The sequence below is a fragment of the Lemur catta genome, chromosome 15, assembly GCF_020740605.2.
Source record: "Lemur catta isolate mLemCat1 chromosome 15, mLemCat1.pri, whole genome shotgun sequence".
Taxonomy (NCBI): domain Eukaryota; kingdom Metazoa; phylum Chordata; class Mammalia; order Primates; family Lemuridae; genus Lemur; species Lemur catta.
The window spans coordinates 18061689-18087042 of record NC_059142.1 but is presented as its reverse complement, the minus strand read 5'-3'; the positions used below and the strand labels follow the sequence as shown (position 1 = coordinate 18087042).

Genomic DNA, 25354 nt, shown 5'->3' with positions numbered 1-25354 from the left:
TAGGGAGGCTGAGGCAGTAGGATCGCTTAAGCCCAGGAGTTTGAGGTTGCTGTGAGCTAGGCTGACGCCACGGCACTCACTCTAGCCAGGGCAACAAAGCGACACTCTGTCTCAAAAAAAAAAAAAAAAAAAGTGGTATCTTTGGACAGTGTCTAAGTGTGTGTGAGGTGGGGAGAATCCCTATCTAGATATCTTTACAAAGCAGGTTCTTAAAATTTGCAAAGCTATTGACCACTGAATACACTGGCACTAACGTATCTTCTCTCTTTTCAGCATGCTAGAGAGCAAAGAGAAGGGAAACGAGGCAGCAGGAAGGGATGAAAGAGTGAAGATAATGAAGGTAGGTCAGCAAAGGACATTTTTCATTCCCTTCTTTTCCTCTAACATCTTGGGAGTCTTCTCAGCAGCTAACATCTACGTATAAGGAAAATATCTTGCTAGGAAAAGCAAAGAATCAGAAATAGAAAGGTGTAGGGAGAATCAGGAAGATGGCCAAGGAAGTCAAGGGAGGAAGATCCATAATTGGATAAAACCATTCCTCTGCTATATGGACCTTCTTTTTATAAGGTTGTTGGAATTAAATTTGCTTTATATGGAGAACTGAAGTGATATGCGAGGCCAGATGGGTAAGTCCTTTTGTCACTGATAAAGCTTTATTCCCGTCAAGATTTTGATAAGGAAATCCCACACCACAAGGTAATATTTGCTTCTCTACCTATGTATCTGAGAGTCACAAGCCACCAAAAGCCAAGTTATCTGTATTAGGTGCTTTATATGGAATGAAAGTTCATTCACTTAGCTGACCATTTCCCAAATGACCTTACGTAGACTCAGTCTTGAAAATTATCTGGGGGGGCTCACAATCATGACCACTGGCAAGGGTCAAGGCAGAGGGGAAAGTCCATTTTAAGGCTAACCCAGACTCTCCAATTGCTCATGGATTGAGGATGCCTTTGGTTTAGGTTAGGGTGCCAGAGCTATATAACCTCAGGCTAAGTGAGAATCGGATTTACCCTCCCTTTACAAAGCAAAATAACCAGAACAAACTCAGTCGTTTGAAGTAGACAGAGCTTAAACCAGATGGCCAGCTGAACACTGAAGGTGCACATGTCAAAATCCATCTTCGATGTAGTTTACAGCCAAGCCACAGTGACTAACAAAATAGGCCAGATTGGCCTGTGGAACATTATCCTTAATGTTTAACAGAGAGAGACAGGAAGATGGCAATGAAGTGCAGCAAATGCCAAAGGCTGGCCCATAAAGGAAGGTGTGTGGGCTAAAGTAGTGTCACTGGAAAAGGAAAAGGTGGCAGAGCATGTTGTAGGAATTGTATCCCTCAAACAATAACATACATACACATTTGAGTAGGTAGAATTTGTTAATGTAAGAAAAATTAGAGGGAATTCATAGTTTATAATGGGCCCAACGTATTGGCATAGAGACAAGAATACACTGAAACAGCAATATATACACACATATGCTCACATGTACACGTTATTTTTCAGTTTAGCTTCTTACATCTTCCTTTCCTGACTCCACAGCAGCACACAGGTTAGAGGGTTCTAGTAGATTCCAGCTATAGAATTCTATGCTACTCGAAAAATATATGGCTAGCAAGACATCATCCCTGTTTTCTCCTACGTGGTTTATGCATCCATGAACAGTGAAACCTTTAGAAACAGATGTCAGATACCAAGAAATGATACAGGAGACTTTCACAGACTTGATTTTAAACCTACTCCTAACTGATGATAGGGTGGTTTTTATCACCTCCACACACACCCTCACACATCCAAAATAGGCCAGTTCAGCTGTGGCACAGTCTAACGTGGGAGTATGTCCAGGCGATTTCATGGAAAGGAGTGGCTGGAGGCCATGAGTTCGGGCACCGTAGTTTCTTGGGACTGTGCATCTGTGGAGAAGACCCTTCCATTGTCAGGCTTAGCTGGAAACTCATTCACTTAGAGGGGAGAGGCGAGGCATGACTTGTCAGAACTGAAGGAAGAGGTTGTTGGGAAGCCTTTTGCCTCTCATTGAAGTGTGTTACACAACATTCAAGCGGATGTCCCCACACGGAATTTCTGTTGGTGTTTCTGGAGTGATACTTTTGATAATGCGCTGTTGGGAAGAAAATACGTTATAACCATTCTTGTAATTTCATAAATTTGCAAAAATATTTCAACATTAATATTAAAACAAAGCTTAAATAGCATTTTGATAAATATAATAGTTGGAATAGTCTCATTGACTTTTCCTTAAGAAAGGAATTCTCTGTTCTCAAATATGGATCAAAGTCATATGTTTAGGAACCATAAGCACCTGTAAGCTAAGAAAATCATAACACTAATGGGAGAAAAAGATGAGCCTTCAATAGAACCTCTGCTATCCTATGACATGCCTTTGAATGACTTAGGAAAGGGTACCCCTTTCTCTGGACAGAGGAGGCTTCTGCAGCCATACAGGGCTTGGGGAGCAAAGTGAGTGCTGGATTTGGGGCACCCCTGCCCTCAAACAGGTGCCTTGTGCCATTGGCCACGGTAACAGCCAAGATGTTGCTGATTTAACAAATCCACATGTAAGGCAGTACTGGTTAGTTCATACAGGAGTGGAAATTATCACATAATTAGATTTTAAAAGTTGTAATCATTTACATTATCACTTCTAATACGAGGACAGTGAGAATTTCTACTATAGAAACAACTGAGGTACACAGAAGTGTTAAGATAGGTCTGAAATATGCTTGGGCTTGGGTATGAAATATACAACCTGCCTTGTAAAACTTAGCATCAGTGTGACATGAAGCAGCTCAGGGGTGCGGAGAAGGAAAAAATAGCAGCACTGCAGAGGCTTAGAAAAATCTTTATTAAGTTGCTTAGTAAAATTTTTGGTGGCCAAAAGTCTATAGGTATGGTAAGGAGGCAAAATTGGATCTGAGAGCATCTTTTGATTTATTGATCTTTAGGTGCAGCTCTGCTAGTGTCCTTTTTATTTTGGATTGAAAAAGTAAAGAGCCCCCTTCAACCTTTTGTTTTCTATTGTTCTTTAAGGAGCAGGGACTATGGAATTCAAAAAGTTCCAGTCCTATAGTTAATGAAACTCATAAAATTGTATATTTTGTGTTCCTCGTGACTTCAGTATCTGAGTACTGAATGCTCACACTAGAATTCCATCTAAAAAGGAGTTGTCGCAGTGCTCACCAGCTACCGGGGCTTGTCAAGTCACTGAATGCACAATTTCAGAAACCATCCATTCCCATAGATGAATATGCAAGTTATAACTGATTAAACAGAATTATGTCTTGCTAATTGGGAACTAGACAGAGACACTATAACTAGTCTTGAGTGTAGCTATGGTGTGCGGAGACAGAAGAGATCACTGAGGTGTGTGGTGGGGGCTAGACCAGCAATGAACAGCATCATAAAGTAAAACACTTGGCTCTTGTGCCCTAACCTACCCACACTGGCTGCTGATGGCCCAAAATGCCAGGCCCACTTTGATTTCCCATGTTTTGGCAGCATTCTAGTTGCCAGATTACTGTTGTTCTCAAAATTTGCCAGGCCCTGGCCTTCTGTAAGATGATAGATAACCCATTAATCTAGGCATTGGATCACTGTTGATATCTTCATAACTGTGTACTCATCAGGACTGTCTTCAGTACCTTTGTGCAGATTTTAGTAGTTTCTATGACAATGACCTAAGCCAGTGGATGACTCCAACCTTGAGACTTCTAGGCTGCGGGGGCATGTGATATCCTCCAAATTATACCAGTAAGTGGTGGCTCACTCCATAAACTCCAACCTTGTTGCCAGGGTCCAAAAGAGTTAAGAACTTCACCTTTCTCTTAGCCTCTTTTTTTTTTTTTAACCAGACCAAAATTTTAGATAAGACCTTCTCCACTCATGGAATATTACAGATTATCAAGTCTGGTGTTTACTAAGAACTATAAATAATTCTAGATCCTCGGGGTATTTGGCAAAAAACATGGCATGCTTTATCTTCCTCAATGATTAAGCATGCACATGGGCAAATTAAAGTTTTTTGAGAAATACTGTAGTAAAGAACCCATTTAACTTGCCTTAATCTGGCATTCTCCAAAAAATATCTGATTACATAATCTTTTCCCCAGCATTAACACCTATTGAGATCACATAGAACTACTGCTCCTCAAAACACACTTTGGGAAATGTTAATATAGTCTAATGAGTATATTTTATTTTATTTTTTATTTTTTGTTTTTGGAGACAGAGTCTCACTCTGTTGCCTGGGCTAGAGTGCTGTGGCATCAGCCTAGCTCACAGCAACCTCAAACTCCTGGGCTCAAGCAATCCTCCTGCCTCAGCCTCCCGAGTAGCTGGGACTACAGGCATGTACCACCATGCCCGGCTAATTTTTTATATATATATATATACATGTGTGTGTGTGTGTGTCTGTGTTTTTAGCTGTCCGTATAATTTCTTTTCTATTTTTAGTAGAGATGGGGTCTCGCTCTTGCTCAGGCTGGTCTCGAACTCCTGAGCTCAAACAATCCGCCCGCCTCAGCCTCCCAGAGTGCTAGGATTACAGGCGTGAGCCACTGCGCCCGGCCGATAATTTTTTCTATATATTTTTAGTTGTCTGGTTAATTTCTTTCTATTTTTTAGTAGAGATGGGGGTCTCGCTCTTGCTGAGGCTGGTCTCGAACTCCTGACCTCGAGCGATCCTCCCGCCTTGGCCTCCCAGAGTGCTAGGATTACAGGCGTGAGCCACCGTGCCTGGCCTAATGGGTATATTTTAAAGATGAGGAAACTGAGGCCCCGAGAAGATGAGTGACTGCCATAGCTGACCAGGGCTTTTTTCTCAGTCCTGTGACAGGCTGTGTCGTACTGCTTCCTGGTAACCCACAGTTCCCCATCTGATGACCTATGATGAAGATGGCCCTACAATTAGTCTTACGTCTACTGCTAATGGATCTAAGCTTTGTTACTTCACACACCTTTGGTGGCATTCCTTTGTGACCAACTGCGGGAATTTTCAAGAAAGATGACCAAAATTTGAGGTGCAGTCTGTGACTGAAGAATACTGACATTAATTAACCTAAATAGTTCCCACCCCTGACCTTGGCCTTTGGGTTTGAAGCAACAGAGCTTGTAGATCATCACAATTGCCATAAAGGACAACCTGAGGGAATGAATTCAATGACTCTGGGACTGAGAGTGTATTAGAGTATATTACAAACAATACCAGGGTATAAGGCTCTTTGGGAGGATTGAGGTCATGATAGGACTGGTTTGGGTGTAGGAAATTAGCAACTGCAGAGTTCTGTTCACCTATAATTCAGTATTTCAGTTTGGAAACAGAAATGAAACCAGGTAAGAACTAATGTTTAATTGCCTCATGTTCCCTTGCTTCTCATTTCTTATAAAACGTTTAAGGAAGATTAGTGTGGTGGTCTCATGTCTGAGTTTTACTGCAAGAGCCCACAGACTAGCCCACCTCAGTTCTCAGGCCATCATAGATTACAGTCCCTACTAGCTTTCCCCAAATACCACCCTTCACCTTTGAGCTTGGCCCTTGCAAAATCACCAGCTATGAACTTGTGAGTGGTCACTTTCTCAGGCTTTTGTCATAGCACCTTTCTTACTATGGCAAGAAACATAACAAACAAGTAACAACTGATGCATTTTTAAATCTGGTCATGTGAAGTATTACACTGCTGAGAATCCTGGTGGCTGAACCACTCACTCTGGCAGCATGGGATGGAAAATGGCTACTCATCTCTCCCTAACCTCTAGCACCAGTTTCTACTTTAGCAAACTGTTAACCCTGAGGACAAGAGGGAAGCTGAATATAAAAATGGAAAGAACACTGGACCAGGAGTCAGAAGGACCTGGATTCTGAGTCTCTCTGTACTGTATGTCTTTAGAAAGCCACTGAAATAAGGAAACTTTGAGCAGAATAATTCCCAGCCTCAGTGTTCTTATCTGCTAAGAAATACTGGCCCACCCACCTCCCAAGCTATTTTGATAACAAAATGAGATAATCCATATGCAGATGCTTTGAAAAGTATGTACTCTTATACAAATTGTAAGGTACAGTTATCAAATTTTTTACAGCACATTCATTTCTGAAACGAATCTTGCTATCACGGCAAAAAACTTACTCCATTGGCTTGAGCTAAAACTATAATATTGTTAGTTAACAATTTTTGAGCTAAAACTATGATATTGTTGCAACATCCTTATTTTGAAATGGTTTTCAAAATAGTAGTCACATTGCTGTTATAAAAATGACCATGGACATTCTCCACCATCATCTCCACTTAAAATTTTTGTATTGCACTAGATGACACAGATGTCACATTCCTTCCCAGTGGCCAAGCAGGAGGCAAAGTAGTTGTCTGATAAGGAAAAGCTATACACAGCCCAAGCTGAAGGCTTTGGGGCACCCAGATGATCAGCTCATTCTTTCACCCTTGTATTTGAGGCTTTGGGAGATGCATTAAGGAAACAGTGGCAGCTATTAGAGGTCTACACCATGGTATAGGTATATAAATATATAAGGTTGAGAGCCTCCTGGCGAATTTCATGTGGTCAACTTACCTCTTTTGAATAGAGCATAACAAAAGAATCCTTTTCTCCCAAAACAATTACCAGCCTGAACATACCACATACACACACTGTTCACACATACACACTAACTAGCACATACCTCCTTAAATGTCCCTGGAGTGATGATCAGCCGATAAGTTATGTATGTGGGGATACAGATGAAAGATGAAGTTCCTATGCAGTACCCCAGGATGACAGTCCAGTGGGGATAATTGTAATGGAAAAGTCGTAGCTGTGGTGGGCTCATCAAAAAACTGCAAAGGATGAACTAAAACAGAAATTCCAAGAAACATTAAAAATCTTAACAATATCCATGCAGACAGAGACAGCTCTAATATCACAAACACCAAATGCTAAAGCTAAGATACTTTGGGGGAAATCCCAGAATGTGCTCTATCCTAGATTGAACTCTGACACACAAAATTATCCATTTCTGTACCCAGGCTGCAAGAGTAAAACAGCCAGGTGCTTCTCCTGAGTTTCCTCCCCATCCCCTACCTCAACCCCTACAGTGGGGCTAGTACAGCATCCCTAGGGTTACCCCTACAGTTAGGGGAGTTACTGCACCCCCTTCCGTGCAAGAGATTGGCATCCACTTAGAGTGGTCTGGGCCTGGTCTTGTCAGAAAGCAGAGGAATAAACTGGTGACCTCTCCACAGCCCCTCCAGACCTAAGGCTTCATATTTCTCTCTGCTTTGTTTTCGTTTCCATGCATTTCTCAGCTGTGATGGTTTTGGGTCAGATGAAAGGTGCCTTGTGTCCAGAAAAGATAATAAGGTTCTCGAGACCTGGAGAGGACTCAGGCCTCTGGGTATGTGTTCCTTCTTCCCTTTTCTCAAGCTCTCTGCTTTCCGAATTAAGCTCCATAGCCTGGGGTTTCAACAAGGACGGCTCTGCCAGGAGGCATCCCAGCAAAGAATGACTGCCTGCCACCGTCCTTGTAATGAAAGGCATTATGGAAGGAAACAAGCAGCATAATACACTTTTCACTTGAAAATTCTGTGAAAATTTTAACCAAGAAAAATTCCATGGTGTCCTTCTGACACCCAGCTTATGAGTTTTCTTATTTCAGTTTGGTTTCCAGAGAGCGTAAATATCAGTTTTTGCCTAGTAACCACTGTGCTGAAATTGTTATTGCTCTTGATTTAATTTTATTTTATTATTTCATAGTCATAAAGACAGTAATGTAAATTATTTGTGTGGTTAAACATCTATTTATATCTTTTTTTTTTCTTTGTCTGCAGGTAGTAAAATGGGAAATGGTTAAACACACATCCATCTTCCGAGCAGTGTTATCCTAAGTCCAGGAGGAAGGCTTCAAAACAGAAGCCCTGTCAATCACAAACCCTTCTCCTGACCTGCTCTTCTCCTCCCCAGACCCGGCTGCTAAAGAAGATCCTTTTGGGACAGGGAAGGAGAGGGTCTGGTCAGGAGCCCTCCCTGCCATGCAGCTTGTCCCGCCTCAATGGCAGGTATGTGGAATCAACTCAGCCAGGGAGGGCTGCCTGTTGCGGCAAGTGCCACTTCAGAAAGCCCCTCACACGCCCCAGCCCATCCCTGCTCATACACAACATTTTCTTTTATTGTAACTTGGCTTCAGTGAAAAAGAATATTTTTAGTAAGCTACTTGTTGTTTACCTAAAGCAACCTTAAAAAGCCCAGAGCAGGGGATCTGTTAAGTAACCTAGAAGTGGAAGACAGATTTGCCTCTTCTTAATTGGGCACTAGAGCACTTGCCTTTGGAGGAGGTGAGTAAAGCAAACATCATGGGGATTATGAGTAATGTGCCTGGGCCCGAATCTATCTGCACATGGGTTTTGCTGGGCAGAGAAACTCATTGACTGTGCACCAAGAGCTTGCCCAACCCCATAACCAGAAATCCACAGGAAAGAACATTCCCAAAGCCTCAGGGCCAGGACTAGGGTGAGGCATATAAGGCTTAGTTGTTTAAGGTGGGGGAGAGGGCAAAATTTCAATAATCAAGTTAAATAATATTTTAGTGCAAATTTTAAAACATAAGATTTGATAGCACCAGACTACAGACTCGTGTAAAGTGAGTGAGGTAAACCATACAAGTACAGGGTCGGATCCTGTGTTTATTTAAAATGTTGATATTTTGTTCATCCTGAACCTTTTTGCATTAATTTTTATTTTTAAAAATATTACATTTAAATATTATCTTGAGTACTGAGTTTTTTGGTGCCCCTTAAATTTTACACCATGGTGAATGTCTCAGTTGCTTCTCCCAAGTCTCAGCCCTGACATTATTTTCTCACTCTGTGGGGAACATGAAGGTAAGCAAGCAAACAAACATGTTTCTGCCCTCGAGGAATTAATCCAATGGCTCTCCTTCCTTTGAAAAACAAATGAAAGGACTTAAAGTAGATTATGGAGAAGCACTGGTAATGATATAAATTAATAACCCACTTATGGCAGGAGTTCTGCTTCTGGTGATGGTGGGCTGGGTGATTCTGACCAATCCTCTCCCCAGAAAACAACCAAGACTTCTGGGTTAAAAAATAAATATGTTTTAAATTTACCTAAAAGCATCATGCACTGATAGGGTAAAGGAGCCCAGACTCTCACCAGAGCCAGTGTGCGCTGGGAATATTTGCTGCTTAAAGCAAACATTGGCTTTGATTTTGGAAACCTCCAGGGTCCAGAGAAATGGAAATCAGGGAGGCAGAGAGACTTGCAGTGTCACAGAGGCAAGAATGAGCACGCTGTCCCTCATACGTAAGTTAATGTTGAGAGGTGTGGGCACAAAAAAGGTACCAAAAATAAAGGGCTGCCCCAAGAAAGTCAAAACACAGAATACAAAAAGGGCTGTTTTGAAAGGGGGGAAGGGACAGCTACATGCCAAAGAGGTGTCCTAAGACAAAATGGCATGGCCCAGATCCTCCAAATAAGCTGGAGATAGATTGAAGGAACAGTCTAACAACTTTTCTGGTTCTAAAAGATCAAAAAGCTCCCAAAATAGTTACAGATAAATGAAAGAACTGAAGAGTAATCCCTGTTGGTGTGTGAGGTGTGGGTTTACCCCAGGCCACCTGAGTGCACTTGGGGGGCCAGCGGGGTGTCACCCACCTCAGGCAAACATGTCCCTTCAGGAGGACACCAGGAAGGAAACGGGCACATGAAGCAAAGGTGAAGGGAATACCGAGCACCTCTCCACAAACGGACAACCTTGGAGCTTGGCTGTTTTCCTTCCCAGGTCCTTCAGCAATAAAGGTATTTTACTTTTGACTCAGATCTATGTTTGAGGATCTTTGTGTGGGGCCTCTTTAAGAAAATGCATGTCAAGTTATAAATACAAAATTACTAAGACCCCTTCCAGGGCCTTCATGAGCAGCACAGTAAACCCTTCCCTGCTCTTGAACAGTCCTACTTATTATGTGACTTTGGACCCCTTCACTTAATGTTGCTAAGTCTCAATTTCCTGAGATGTCAAATGGGAGTACCGGAACTATAACTACTTCATAGGATTATCATGAGGATTGAAACAGCAATGGGTGTAAGTTTAACCCAAAGTCTGGCCTGGCACTTAGTGCTCAATGAATGGTATTTGTCATTGTCGTTGAGCAGGGGAGTGGGATGCTAAAGTGACTGAAGCCCAGACTGCTCTAGGGTGTTAGAATTCAGAAGAGTGGGGGACCACGGTGGGCAGAGAGGCTGGGAGAGGGCATGAGAGGGGCTGCTGAAATGCGCGTCATGCTTTTGTCTCTTGCTTTGGTTTTGGCTACATAGGTGTGCTCAACTTATAAAATATTTTTGAGATGTACACTTAGGATTTGCATGCTTTTCTGTATATGTTATACTTAAATACAATTTATTTTTTTATAAGTGTCTTTTCCTGGAGCAAGAAGGGAAATGACAACTCACCAGGAGAAACACAGGGCTGATGGCTACCCAGCAGATCCTCCAAAACCATCCAGGGCTGAAGCCAAGCATTTCCTTCACGTCACTGCAGAACTGAGTGATGCCTAAAGTCACCCAGAAGAGGAAGAGAAAGAAACTGGCTGAGAGAGCACATGGACTGTCCTATTGCCTGATTCTCAGGGTGAGTCAGGGTCACTGGGATCAGCACTGGGAATGACAGGGAGGAAGGGAGCTGCAATTCCCACCCAGAACAAACTTCCAGCTCTGGAATTTCTCCATGGGAGGAGCTCAAGGACACCAATATTGTCTGAAAGTGGGACTGGGGGACTTGTCACGAAGTTGTATTTTTATAGCAAGCAAACAAAGCTCTTTCTACATAGAGTGGGGAGATTGATGGACACTGGGAAGAGACCTAACATCCCCTCTTGGTGCCACACTGCCTTTCTAAGATATTAGTGTAAATTTGATTTTATTGTTATAGAAAAGAAAGTAGAATTCTGTCTAGGAATGGTGAACCCGCCTGACAGAGACTGACTTTGACCGTTATGCTGGAAACGTTCCAGAGGAAATTTTAACCACAATATTGCCCATTCATATGCCAGATCAAGATCAAGGTTCTTCTATAAAAAGTAACTGGTATGGAAGTGAGAACTGAGAACTCCCACCAACGGGTGAGAAATTGAGAAAGGGGAGGTGCTGGGTGGTTGCTTCCCTCGGAGCTCCCAGCAGTTGCCAGGACAGGTCTATAGCAGTTAACACACTTTGAACTTTGTCCTCTGAATTGCCAATGAGGTGGGGAGGATTTCTTCTTTTAAAAAAACTGGGCCCCTATGCAACTCAAATGTGCCCTCCCCTTCATCATGACTACCATTCTAAAGTGGTTTATTATCATAGTAAGAAAATAGATACTTTTTTTTAAAGAAATGGGGTCTTGCTCTGTTGCCCAGGCTGGAGCACAGTGGTGTGACTATAGCTCACTGCAGCCTTGAACTCCTGGGCTCAAGCGATCCTTCCACCTCAGCCTCCCAAAGTGCTGGGATTACAGACATGAGCCACCGCACCCCGCCAATAAATATATTTTTAGAATGAAATAATCACTTCTTGATTTAAAAGAGAGGCATCTCTGAACCTGGCGTTTTCTTTTCAATTGACTGTGCCTTCCCCATCCCCACCCAGGGGCTCTCGGGGTCTCTGCCAATGGACCGTTAGCTCACTCCCTGCACCCCTGGTGGTTTTGCCCATATCAAATTCCATCCCAGGACCGGAGGGGAATGAACTGGGGACTTTACCAAGGCAAATAGCACAAATAAGAGCATTCTTGCCTCTTCCCTAGAGGATAAGCTCCTAAGCTGTGTCTGCGGGCTCTGGAAGGAGCTCTTCCTTGAGAAATTTAAATCTGGGGCCACTCCATTTAACAGTAGTATGTTGTACATTCTGCAAATGCATTCGCTGTGCACTAATTCTGTGTTGTCTGTTCAATTCTTAGAGCCCATTGGGATCTTAACTACCGTGGATGAGCTACATGGAACTGCTGTAGCCTGTCTCCACTGGGTAAACATTCAAACTTGGAAGGAAAAAAAATGTCCTCCCAAGAGAATGGGCAATCGGTTGTACAGAGTGCAAGTGCAGAGGAAATGACCTATTTCTGAAGAAGGCACGCGGCTGAGATTATTTTACAGAACCATAAGGAGGTCATACCTGTAAACTGCCCCCTCCCTGCCTCTCTTTGATGAAATCAGCCCTTCTGTCTTGTGCTGGCTGGGTCGTGTAGGAAGGATCCCAGCGGGGCTGAAGGAGGCATCTTACCATAGAACCAAGACACAGCAACGGCTTCTATAAGTACGACAGTAAGCACGGCAGGCCCTGTGGCATACTCCTCCAGCAGCTTCACCACGTAGGCCCCGCCCTGGAAATGAAAGTGTGAGCCGGGTTAAGGGCACTCTGAGGCGCTGCCTCTGCTTACTACACAGGCCTGCAGAAGCTTCTTAATGTAGAATATGTCTGGAAAATTCCCACCTTGGACCTACTATAAGGACCCCAGAGCCTGCCTCTTGAACTGGCCTTTGCAATGTGGGCCAGGTACTCACCCTGTAGGACACCTCTTCCTGTCCTATGGAACACATCCTTCTTACTTGTTTCCTCTCCCCACTAAATTTTAAGAGACAAATTCCAAAGGGCCTCTGAATCTATTTTCAACTTTCTTCAACTTACTGAACACCTCTTGTGTTCCTAGAGAACCTCCACCTCTAGAGACTGAATCTGGGAAGGTCTGTGACACCAGATACATCGAGGACCTTGGTCACAATTGCCATCTGTCCTAACTCGACTCCTTTGGGTTCCACTCAGCCCCACTCCACCCCCTCTCTGAAGCTCCAAGGCCATTGGGGTCACTGCTTGAAGATGCATATCTGAAAAATCTGCCTTGAGTCAGGAGGACACAGCCTAGGGTGCCTGTGGATACTATCTGATGCAGGCTTTACAGTATTTCAGCTGCCAAAAAAAAATCACCAGTAAGGGTCTGACTTCTTTAGCATTGCAAGTTCTGGAGGAGACAGAGTGGCATTACATACATGAGATGCCAGCCTCCAGATGTTCTGCATATCAGGATATCAAGGTGACATTCCCATGAAAGCAGCCCTTAAGGAGTGGAAATAGACTGGAAAAGAAAATCCTAAGTTTTCTCCAGATATTTTGCCAAGCTTGAAATCTAGTTGGATCTGCTGTAAAATCCTAGAGCCTCCAGATACCTTGCACAGATTCCCAAACACGTGCTGCCAGAAACAACTTTCTTCTCCTTGATGACAAACTTTTTAATGGGAGTAACAACCCCCCCTTCCTTTGGCCCCAAAGCCAGGCCACCATGTGGGATGGAAGGAAAGGGACAGCCTCACATAGCGTTCTATTGCCCTAAGGGAGGCCAACTCAAAGCTGAGGGGCATGGTACTCACAAAAGTCAGGGTGATCAGGGATCCGAAGAAGCAGGTAATGACCACAGCGAGTACAAACCACTCCCGGCGTTTGGCCCAGATATGTGGGAATTCATCCAACACAGCCGTGATCACGCCCTCTAAGCCTGCAAACTGAGAGGTACATGCACAACGGTCACAGTGGAGGCTTTGGGACAAGAGTGGACTTCAGGACAGTGAACAGGAGGGAGGGGTAAGATTGCTGAGTGACTAGTCAAGCACATCATGACCAGTTCTCCTGACTCAACTAGACCATGAAAGCATCTAGAAGTATATTTCCCTGTTTCACACTGTCATTTAGAACCCTTCACTAAGGACACTGAGGAAAGAAAATATAACCTATGGGCAGAACTTCAATATGTGAGGTCTTTTGGGGAAACTTTGCACCAGAAAGGCCAAGTGCAAGCTGCTGAGCTGAATGCTAGGCAGGGCAGAGACACAAGGACCTCGGCCTGACCTTTAGGTGCCATCATCTGGGCAAGGGGCAGTGCACAATAATGACAGTTCACATGTGCTGAGTCCTTGGCTGGTGCCAGCACATTACCCACATTATCCCATTAATGACTACAGTACTAGAGGGTGGTAAGTGCCATCACTGAGGAGTGAACCAGGGGCTGGGGAGCACCAGAGATGGCCAGGATGGGAGGGAAGGAGTATAGCTGCCACCACCACCACCTCCTCCTCCTCACCTCTCCTCTTCATCCTCCCAGAGCCCACCTTCCCTCCCCATTCACTCACTGTGCTGTCCAAGCCCAGTGTGATTAACATCAGGAAGAAGATGATGGCAAAGAACGTGGATGCTGGCATGTTGGCTATAGCTTCCGCATATGTGATGAAGAGGAGGCTGGGGCCTGAGACAGAGGGGGAGAAAAAAGGAGGTGGTTGCTGAGACCTGTCCTACAGAGATGTCACAGAGGAAAACTCAGCCACAACAATTTCAATTCTTATTGCAGGGCCTTACACGTGAGTCAGGCCTTGACACGCGCCCTGTGCTTCCTCACACTCCACACCCTCACACCTGGCCACCCGACATCCTGGTGGCCAGGGAGTGTCCATCTTGAAAAGTGTGTGCCGTCAATTAATGTGGGAGATGGAAACAGACCAGAGACCCCCAAGACTAGCAAAGCTGCACACAAGCATAAGAGTTTCCACTCTATAACAATTCAGTGGCTTTTTCAGGACCAGGATTGATATTTCTAAAGTTCCACAGCATTTAGTCCCCTCTTTAGCTCCAGACCAGCAGGAAGTATTAAATTGATTTCAGCAGAGTCACAGAGACCTTGGAATAAAGACCTCCTGCTATTTTAAAGTCCCTGTTGATAGTATGAGGGACACATCTTCAACCTCTCATGGGCTAGCTAAGAGTACCCTCATTTGGGGTACAGGCTTGGTCAAGGCTCTGCATCAGGCCAGAGACACCGTATGTTAGCAAGAAAGCCCTGGCATCCATCCTCTAGATCCAATCCAACCTCTGTTGCTCTTTTCTTACCCCATGAAAATCTCACAGTGGAGTAGCCACGTTGGCTGCATTTTATTTTTCTGCAAGGAGTGGTTCTAAGAATAATTATTTGCTTACCAGACTTGTAGCTATCTCAAGACCATGACAGGTCCCAAACCTACTGGTTTTACTGCTATCATCCGAGTCATATTTTCAAGCCTGAAGGTTTTTGAAGCCCCCACTCCTGGGCACCAAGGGACCTGCCCCATCCCCACGTGGCCTGCACGCATGGAAAGGTTTGAGATCTCCAAGGCATTAAGTTTCTCTCAAATCTTTGAAAAATTTAAAGCAGCATTTGGAAATAATTCAGAAGTTATATATTTGTAAAGATTTAAAGCCAAGCAATTCAGTAGGAGCAGGGGACCTAAACAGAACCTAAGGTCTTACCTGCATCTTTGGCCACCTCAGACACATCTTCGTTCCTCATCTCAGCCATGTACCCCAGCACCGTGAAGATGACAAATCCCGAAACGAAGCTTGTCATGCAGTTCACCACACTGGTCACCAGGGCATCTCTGGAGTGGGAAACCCAAGGGTCTGAGGCAGTTCTAAGGTCGGGAGTCTAAGGAGCATCTGTCTGTGTGCCTGTCCTGCTGGAGACAGGCCAGCTGTGGCAAGGGCCATCAGGCTGAGCTGTCCGGTGTCCCTTCCCCTTCTAGAGCACACCTCCCAGGCTGGAAGCACAAACTGCTATGATTACCACATACGGTGTGGGGAGAATAGTGAGAATAGCAGGTCAGGAATTTTTTTTTTTTTTTTTGGAGACAGGGTCTCACTCTGTCACCCAGGCTGGAGTGCAGTAGTGCCATCATAGCTCACTGCAGCCTTGAACTCCTGGACTCAAGCAATCCTCCCACCTCAGCCTCCCAAGTAGCTGGAACTACAGGTGCACACCACCACACCCAGCTAATTTTTCTATTTTTTTGTAGAGACAGGGTCTCACTATGTTGCCCCGGCTGATCTTGAATTTTTGGCCTCAAGCCATCTTCCTGCCTCAGCCCCCCAAAGTGCTCGGATTACAGGCATGAGCCATCGTGCCCAGCCTAAGCGGTGTTTTAAAAGGTGAACCTGTTGTGAAACAGCACAACACAGACCTCTCCATTTCAAATAGGCCTAGCTCAGGAGCAGGGCTCAGGTTAGAATGGGGGCTAGGACAAGGCCTTGGCTTCACATTTGTGAAGTCCTCATATTTAGACTTTGACATTATCTTCAAATAAAGTCAAAAGACTGCCACAGAGATACCCTGACACTTTTTAAAGAACTTCATCATACAACTTCATGTTGGTGTCCCATTGCAAGGCCACATTGCTTGGGGTACAAGTGAATCAACCCCCACCTTTAAAAAATAAATTCTACAATTATAGGCCGGGCGCAGTGGCTCACGCCTGTAATCCTAGCACTCTGGGAGGCCGAGGCAGGTGGATCGCTCAAGGTCAGGAGTTTGAGACCAGCCTGAGCAAGAGCGAGACCCCCGTCTCTACTAAAAATAGAAAGAAATTATCCAAGCAACTAAAAAAATATACATAGAAAAAATTAGCCGGGCATGGTGGCGCATGCCTGTAGTCCCAGCTACTCGGGAGGCTGAGGCAGGAGGATTGCTTAAGCCCAGGAGTTTGAGGTTGCTGTGAGCTAGGCTGACGCCACGGCACTCACTCTAGCCCGGGCAACAGAGCGAGACTCTGTCTCAAAATAAATAAATAAATAAAAAATAAAATAAAAAATAAATTCTACAATTATGAATAGCATAAATAGATTGCTGGACACTGCTATCTGTGACAGAATATTAGAAGTCTAAAGATGACGAGTGATATTTAAATCATAATTGGTACAACACTACCAGTTTTGTTAAAATTTCTGAAGTGAATTTTAGTAAGGAAAAAAATTGTGGCATTTTATATTAATCAAAATAATTCAATCATTTTACTTTTTTGTGTATACATACAAAAAACAAATGGTCACATTACAATCTTTGTTGTTAAACATATTAACTATTTAAAACTAACTCTTTAATTGTATGTTACAATTTTTATAAACCTGCTTTGGAATTTCTTTTTTTTTTTTTGAGCCAGGGTCTCCTCCATCTCCCCACACTGGAGTGCAGTGGCATCGTTGTAGCTCACTGCAACCTCAAACTCCTGGGCTCAGATGATCCTCCTGCCTCAGCCTCCTGAGTAGCTGGGACTACAGGTGCGTGCCAGCATACTCCGCTAATTTTTCTATTTTTTGTAAAGACAGGGTCTCACTCTTGCTCAGTCTAGTCTCGAACCCCTGACCTCAATCAGTCCTCCCACCTCAGCCTCCCATAGTGCAAATTACTGGCATGAGCCACTGTGCCCAGACTCAGAATTTTTTAATTATTACTTTTTCTATATACAGGGACTCTCACAACCTCTGAGTGGCCCAAGTGAAGTTACAGTCTGGCTGGGTGCTCTGGCCATGGGTGAATTGGTCAGGGACCTGCAGTACCCGCAAGGGGTAGTGTCATCATGGCCCGAACCTGGTCAAGTTTGAGGCCATCAGTTCAATCACCTTCCTCCAGACTAGCTAACTTTCGCTTACCCCACCTTCAAGCTTTGCTTGAGGGCCCAGATACTCACTGGTAACAGTTGTTGTGGAATTTGTTGTAGCTAGCAAAAGCCAGTAGGACCCCAAAGCCCGGACCAAGAGAGAAGAAGATCTGAGCAGCAGCGTCCACCCATACCTGGAACACAGCAGGGATAAGGGCAAGGCAGGGGGGTGAGACCCAGGCTGACACTGGGCACCCGTGGGGCCAGCGCTTCTCGTGCCTTCATGTGACTTGGCACAGAGGTGGGAGACCAGCCTGTAAGGCACATTCCAGGAATGGCCACATATCAAGTGCAAACAAATGTGATTTCTCTTCCTATCATTTAAGCATAAACCCAGCCAGTGGCCTCAACTGTGCTTTTTGTGCTTGTAGTTCTGGGTTTATTTATTTATGTATTTATTTATTTATTGAATTTTTATTTTGCCTGGTGCCAACAGTTAATAGTTCTGGTTTTAAACATCATTTCAGACTCGCACACTGAAAGCAAATTTCAGTTGTCCCTATCATCCTATTCAGAGGAGGACTAGCTTCATTTAGTAAAATGACAGGTGCATACCATTTCCCCCATCTTACCCCTGTCTCCAGGAGTTTCTGCCAGTTGGGTTTCAAGTAGAAGAGAACACCCCTCCAGGCTCCCGGTAGGGTGGCCCCCCTCACCAGCAGGACAGAAAGGATGATGTAAGGGAAGGTGGCTGTCACCCACACCACCTGTAAGGAAGGAGAGCAGGAACACAGGTTATCACTATGCTGTTCCCGAAGGGGCAGGGGAGGGAGATGGGTGGACATCAGTGTCTTTTATTCTTGAAGGCCTCGAGAAAGGAGATCCACCTTTTTTCTGTCATTTTAGTAGACACGGTGGTGTGGCAGAAAGATCACAGCCGTCAGAATCAGATGGATAGGGATCTGATTCAGCTTGGCCAATACTAACCTCGAAGCCTGTTCTGCATCTGTAGAATGGGGAAATAGCTAGCAGGAAACAACAGAGTTGGCCTGTGTATCTAAAGCACTCAACATGGTCCATGATGGGTTTCCAGTAATTATTGCCACTATTACTAATTGTGATACTACCAGTGGGTTAAAGGAATTTCAAAATACAAAATCATATAGTGGTTCTTGAGACTGGCCCATTTCTAACAGATTTAGTGAAGAGAGAGATTGAGCATCATGGAATGTGTTTGGCGCTGAAGGAAACAATGACTGTCCCCTGACCAATAGCTGTCCAGGCTACGGGGTTCTACGTCTGAGACTCTGTAGGCACTTTGGCAGGTCTGGATCAGCGGCCAGAGTCCTCCTCACCTTGCCAGATGTTTTGACACCTTTCCAGATGCTGAAGTAGATAATAGTGAAGATCAGCATGATGCAGAGGGCAAGCTGCCAGCTGATGCCCCCCAGGTCCTGGAGTCCCTTGGACCGGTGGATCTGCAGGACATGGCGCCTGGGGTACAGGAGAAAGAAAGGCCCGTGAGAGGGTCTGGACAGTGATCTGGGCACACAATCTGTGATACCTCTAGAAGGGAGCCCAGGGGGAAATGGACACGGCCCTGCAAGGACCAAGTGGCCACTGAGCCCCAGGAAGAGCTGGGATTGGCCCTGCCCATCTTAAAGGAGTAAGATGCACATTCAGTCTGCAGCCCCTGGGAGGAGTTCTCAGCCCAAAGGCAGACTTCCTGGTCTCCCCTTTGCTGGCTGGGACCTGAATCCCTTTGACCAAGATGACTGGCTTTTGGGTACATGAGGATGTATATGTGTGGGGAGTGGGCCCCCTCCCCTACCTCAAAGTAGCTCGCTCTTTGGGCTGTCATTGCCTGAAGTTCCAGCATTAAAAAATACTACCTTCTACAAGCATCTTCTTCCAAAAGGTAGATTCTACTTAAGAAGTCAACACATTAAACCAGATATTATTTGAACAGTTCTGAACTATTGAAGTAGTGGGATCCTTTGCTTCCATAGTAGTTGGCTGAGACGCAGACCCAAGAAGAAGGGCGGTTTTGATGCAGGGAAATAGTTTTGGAATGTGAATGCAGGGATCTGCTTGGGCAAGCTGGGACAATCCAGCTTGGCACATCAGAAAGGAGGTGGGGAGGTGCGCAAGGGCCAGATTATGGAGCCCTTGAGGTAGAGCTTCTGGCCCTGCCGCTCTGTCGCTCACATTTGCTCCCCCAACCCTGATAGCTTCATCTCTCAGAAATCTGCCAGGAGAAGGGTGAAGAGCTCTTGGCTCCTGCCTTCTTCCTACAAAGCCAAACTCCAGGGGTGTGGCTGCCGCTAACAGACCACCCCCTCACTTACATGCACTTACGTGTAAAACTCTTCAGCAGGGGACGTGGAATGGAGTGTCCAGGTGATGTTGCCCTCAGAGAAGTAGTTGGTGCAGTTGCCAGTGTTCCAGGAGTTCTTGCAGCTGGTCCAGGGCAGCTGGTCCGTGAAGGAGGAGAAGAGGTAGTACAGTGCCCAGGCCATGATGGTGTTGTAGTAGGAGGCAATGTAAAAGGCAATGATGCAAATGGTATAGCCGATCCCTGGGCAGTGGGTGAGACAGGGGAGAGAGGCCAAGTTTACAGGGTAGCCCAACAATGAAAGGCTGAAACAGGGTGTTGGAGAGTCCCGCAGCCCAGGGGAAAGGGAAGGGTGGGTGCTGCCATCCATGTCATTCCCCAAGGACTCTGGGAGATGTTGGAAAAAGCAGCAATGCAGCAAATTACTCATATGGATTTGTAAGGTTACATGTTTTAGAAGATATGTATGTGTGCTGTTAATGCTTTAAAATTTTTAAATTTAGTTTATTTTAATTGCCCTTTATTCTGTTTTCCTTGAACAATTTCACACTATTTGAGTAGTCAAAAACTTAATTACCCAAGTTATCTTCCAGGGATGCCGAAGGCCTTACTGATTTCCCAAAGAAGGTCCCCAGCTCCCACCCGTTCATGGAAATCACCACTTCCTTGGAGGCCCCACTCACCCACCCACCCTAAACCTTGAGTTACCTTTAAAAATTGGGCAGATTTTCCTCCAAATTGAAATGCATCCATTTCGATGGTACTGCCCCAGCGCAAGCTCCATGTAAAAGAGCGGGATCCCCCCAAAAATGGCCATGATGGTGTAGGGGAGGAGGAACGCCCCTGAAGCAGATGAAAGACAATGTCACTCCCTGCCCACAGCTATCCCAGGACAGCCCAGCTGATCTGTCATGCCGAGAATCACATAGCCATCTGACATGCAAGCATCACAAAGCCACCCTGTGCTGAGTGACCTCACACCGTGCTCCCCTGGTTTTAGTCTTTGCCAGAAGTAGTAGTAGACAGAGCTCCACAGCTAAAACAAGGTTTTGGAGAAGAGACCAATAGAATAAATGTAAAGAAAGCTAGGTTTGGGAGTGAACAGAACAGACACTAAGCCCACTTCTACTTCTGACTGCCTAGAGAACCCTGGCCACTTCCCCTCTCTGAGCCCCAAAGTCCTCCCTGTAACATGACAGGGTTGAGGAGAGCTGAGGTTCCCAAACCCAGCCATGCATCGTAATCACTTGATGAGCTTAAAAACGGACACCTGGATTCCTGGGTCCACCCCAGACCTTCTCATGCAGAATCTCCAGGTGTGGGTGCAACACAAAATGTTTTAGTCTCCCTGGGCAATTCTCATGCAACTAGTATTTGGGACCCTTGGAACAGATCAGGTATGACAATCTGTAACAAGAGCTGCAACCATCTTGGAGTCACTGAATTACTATCTTTGTTCATTGGTATGACTCCGGACGCTTGATTATTGACATTTGACTATATTTCCATAATTCCATTGAGCCAGAATGATCCCTCACAAGCTACCTTTGCAGAGGTGGCAGAAAAGGGTAGTTTTTCACGGAACAAGAAAGCACGGAGCTGCTGCATAACTGGACATGCTGGCGTCTCGTGGATCTTGTGGCTGATGCTGAGTTTGGAAATGCCAGGTTGGGGAATGCCCACCTGCAACCTGAGTTTTAGCCCAAAGGGTGAGTCAGCTGTGATTTTCCCTGATGACTTTCCCTCCCGTAAAATGCTTTGAACCTAGAAATCTGAAATCAGTACAACTCAGAAAGGTCTACATAACTTATAATCACACTGGATAAACCTGCTTGAGAATAAAAACCATGTTGTGTTTTCATGGTGGGCTTTGTCCAAAGGGTTTTTGCTTGATGGCTTTACACTTTGGAATGAGCGTAAGGAAAACCTCACTGGTGACCCCGCCCCTTATATGAGCACTCAGGCTGAAGGTTAGTCCTCTCTGCCTGGAGATAAGGTGATTATGACTTCTGCTCCTCCCAGGCAGGAAGCTGTGAGCTTCCTGGGTGACCCCGGGAACTGTCTTTGCAGCCACATGGACAGAAGTCCTTACGAGCAGTAAATCCAGGCAAATTTGTGTCTGGCCACAGAAGTGAGGGTGAAGGTGACAAAAATGGATTATCCCAAAATTTCCTTCTAGCTGCCCTCCCAAATTGGTTGCCAAAACTCCCATCAAAATAAATATTGACTAATTTGACACCCTTTCCTTGTCCTTTCCCTATTCTGATAACAAGTCCAATGTCAACATGGAGGCCCCATACCTACTCCCTGCTCTCCCCTGCTCCACTCTCCCCAGGTTCCCATGTTCATGCTTCAGTCAGCTACTATTTTTGATAATCTACAAGTTAACTACTCTAGCAGCTTTAGGGGTACAAGAAGGAACAAGGTCTCTAGCCTTAAATATCTAACACTCTTGTAAGAGATATAAGGTATACCTGTGCCTGGTTTGGGCTTGGCATTAATGTCATGCTATGGCTGGGTCCAGCTTTGGAATATGCCCAGACTGGTAACTTAAGACTATGGACTTTCATTGATGCCTTTCTCTGACCTCACACAGGTCCAAAGGCCCAGAAGGGTCTGGGACCCTGGAGCCACCCCTCAATTTTTCCTTATGCAGATCTAACCCACTGGACTCTTCCGAGGGGAACCTGCCAGCAGGATGAAGGAACCCAGCACAGTGCTGATGGCCATTCCCTCCCTTCTGGCTGGTGGAGGACAGAGCTCGGATAACACAGGATGCGAAGGAGGCCCTTCAACAAATGAAGCATGAAAGATGCTGAACATCTGCGAGGTCAGATTTTGCTGACTTAAGCTTTTGACTTCCTGGAAATTTGTCTTTTAGACTAACCTGAAAGTCTAAGCCATCTTGTTCCCAGACTCATATCAGTTAAGACAGAAAGGACATGATCTATCCTCTGGCCTCTCAAGAGGATCTACAGCCCACCCCTGGGTCAGAGCCTCCGCTCATGGCTGTGATACTGACCCCCTCCGTTCTGGTAACATATGTAGGGAAAGCGCCAGACGTTGCCCAGGTCCACAGCGTAGCCAATGACTGAAAGGAGGAAATCCACCTTTTTGCCCCAGGTCTCCCGCTCTCCTTGGTGGACCTCAGCCACTAGGGTGGTGGTGGCAGCCGGGATGGAGTGCTGCATGTCATCCCCTGCACCAGGGCTCGGAACCGCTGAGTACCCATTGGATATTTGGCCGGACTCTGCTTTATCTCCTGGGGCAGGGACACCCTTCTGTAGAACTCCGTTTTCCTGACAATCTTCTCCGTCCTTACAGGCTGAGACCTCCTTCTGAGAATTTAAGGGCGTGGTTTCCATCTTGGTTAGTAAATGGTACCGATGCCCATCTGCCAAGGACTGGAACTGAGTTCTTGGTGCCTGGGTTTGCGGATCACCTCACAGCTTTATATCGATGGGGTTGAGAGCTCTGTTGGAAAGGCACACCGAGAGAGAATAAAATTAGGCATTTACTTGTCTGTGGTATGAATTCCTCACACATCTTAATTAAACTACACCAGTTAATGGGATTACAAAGCGTATGTTATAAATGCGAGACATCCTGTCTGCTATATGAGAGTCAGCAAAGGAAACTAAGTTTTCGACCTATACAGGGTGTCAAATCACAAGTAATCTGAAAAGGAAACAACAAAATAAACAAAAATAGACCGCAAATCACCAAGGTTTTACACAGGCTCTATTTAAGAACAAAGCACTTATTTCACTTTGAGGGACCAGATCGCACCCTGTAGTTTGCCAGTAACTCAGAGGAACGTAAGAAGAGGCTCACCCCAAAGCTTCACAGAGGCCTCACTTCGTCCTGGATGTTATGCTGGGAAAACAACAAATAAAGCAGCAGTTTCTGCCTGTAAGTAAGCAGGTAGGAATAGTCCTCCTCATCATTTAAGCTGAACACCTAAAGTTATATCTTATATAAACGGTATATGTGATTTTAAAAGGAAAAGAGCAAAGGTGAGAAGTGAAAAAAGCCACCCTTTGTGAGGCACTCCTGGCTCCTTAGCTGTGGACTTTATCACTTTTCCTTTAACCCAGGTCTGGGAAGCTTTGGGCGGATTCTAACTGCCTCCAGCTGTGTCTACTCCATCTGCACTTGGCCTTTCTGCGTTCCCATTATGCCTCTGCAAGTCCGACTGGGCCTTAAATGGCACTGCTGCTCACCATTCGTTCTTCTTGCCACTTCCCCAGCAACTCCTGTGGCTCAGTCACTTGTTATTTGGCAACAGTGGGCAGGCAGGGTCACCTTGCATCCAGGAGAGGTGGAAGGGGGAAGAAACCGCAGGTTACTGATGCTGCTGTGGTGTGTGTCTCTGTCCCCACGCACCTCGGTGGGGAGGGCTGAGCCGGGGCTGCTGCACCTTCATCTCGCTGCTGTGGGCCGGGGTACAGGGAAGTCCACTTGGCTCTTCTCTGGATTAACGTGTGAGACGTCAAACATGGGGTAGAAATCTGAGCCCTTTTGGACTTTAAACTTATGTCCTGTTATAAAAGTTATAAGAAGCCAAGACCTTCCAGTTTGCTTTGTTTCTTTTGGCCCTGAGCTTTTCAAACTCTTGAAACAGTTTGGGAGTTGAAACATGGTTTTGATTAGCTAAGATCACATTCTACCTTTCTAGGAAAAGATGGCCAAGGGTGGACCATTCACACCTGCAGAGATCTGAGGCTAACCCTCCAAAACCTGCAACAGGAGGGAGGCTAGGAATTGGTAGCTATCAATGATGAAAATAGAAAGGTATGTCTCCCTCCTATCTGGTGTTTTCAGTGACTATAACTTAACTATATACATATGTGAAGACAAAAACAGCGAAAAATTAGAACACAAAGTAGTAGCTTCACACTGATGACTATGGATATAAATATTGGCAAGGATTAGACATGAACACCAGGGGATATAAGTAATTAGAGTTTTCTGTTCACTGTATTCTTTTTTTCTTTAAAGTAGAAAATAAAAATTTTAAGGGAATTGATTATTGCCAAAAATAGCTACAGCAACAAGAGATAAATCAGCTCTATGTAGCTAGAGTGTGTATGTGCAAGGGGGTGGGTGTCCCGGGCTCTACCCTACCCATGCCCCTCCCTGCCCCAGGCTCAAGGAGGCAAACACCACTCACAAGAAGACTATGAATTTCTGAATCTCTACCAAGTGATCTCGATAAAACCTCATTCTACTCACCTCGTATGCTGCTGTCCAGCCTCTCCCTGCTCCCCCTTTCCCTGGCACCTCAACTAGACAGGATAGACTTTTTAAATAACCACACATCCTCTCATGCACCAGAAGTAAGCATTTCTCAGGCCAGGGGATTTTATTTTTGAGAGAGATGATGAGATGTCAATAGATTATATTTAAACACACAGCTGAATTAAATCTGAACTTGGTGGGCTCTGGTTGTGTTGTCTGGGAAGGCCTCCCTACTTCCCTCTGGCTTTTATCGATGACATTTTCCACATTAAACAAGGAGGAACTTGAAGACCAAATGGTAGGATCCAGAGCTTTCCTGAGTGTGGCCACAGGGCACGCCA

At 45.2% G+C, this 25354-nt stretch overlaps 1 protein-coding gene across 1 annotated transcript; it reads right to left on the bottom strand.

Moving 5' to 3' along the window:
- Positions 1 to 131: 131 nt before the first annotated feature.
- On the bottom strand, positions 132 to 25354 carry SLC6A4 (solute carrier family 6 member 4). The gene is made up of 14 exons (XM_045525289.1): positions 23996 to 25354; positions 22795 to 23246; positions 20481 to 20615; positions 19796 to 20015; positions 18793 to 18931; positions 18070 to 18204; positions 17528 to 17631; positions 15318 to 15445; positions 14171 to 14283; positions 13415 to 13546; positions 12273 to 12372; positions 10470 to 10570; positions 6688 to 6855; positions 132 to 2118 (listed from the first exon to the last, which is right to left on the bottom strand). The coding sequence occupies exons 2-14, from the start codon at positions 23135 to 23137 to the stop codon at positions 2044 to 2046; spliced, it is 1893 nt and encodes a 630-aa protein (XP_045381245.1). The 5' UTR covers positions 23138 to 23246; positions 23996 to 25354; the 3' UTR covers positions 132 to 2043.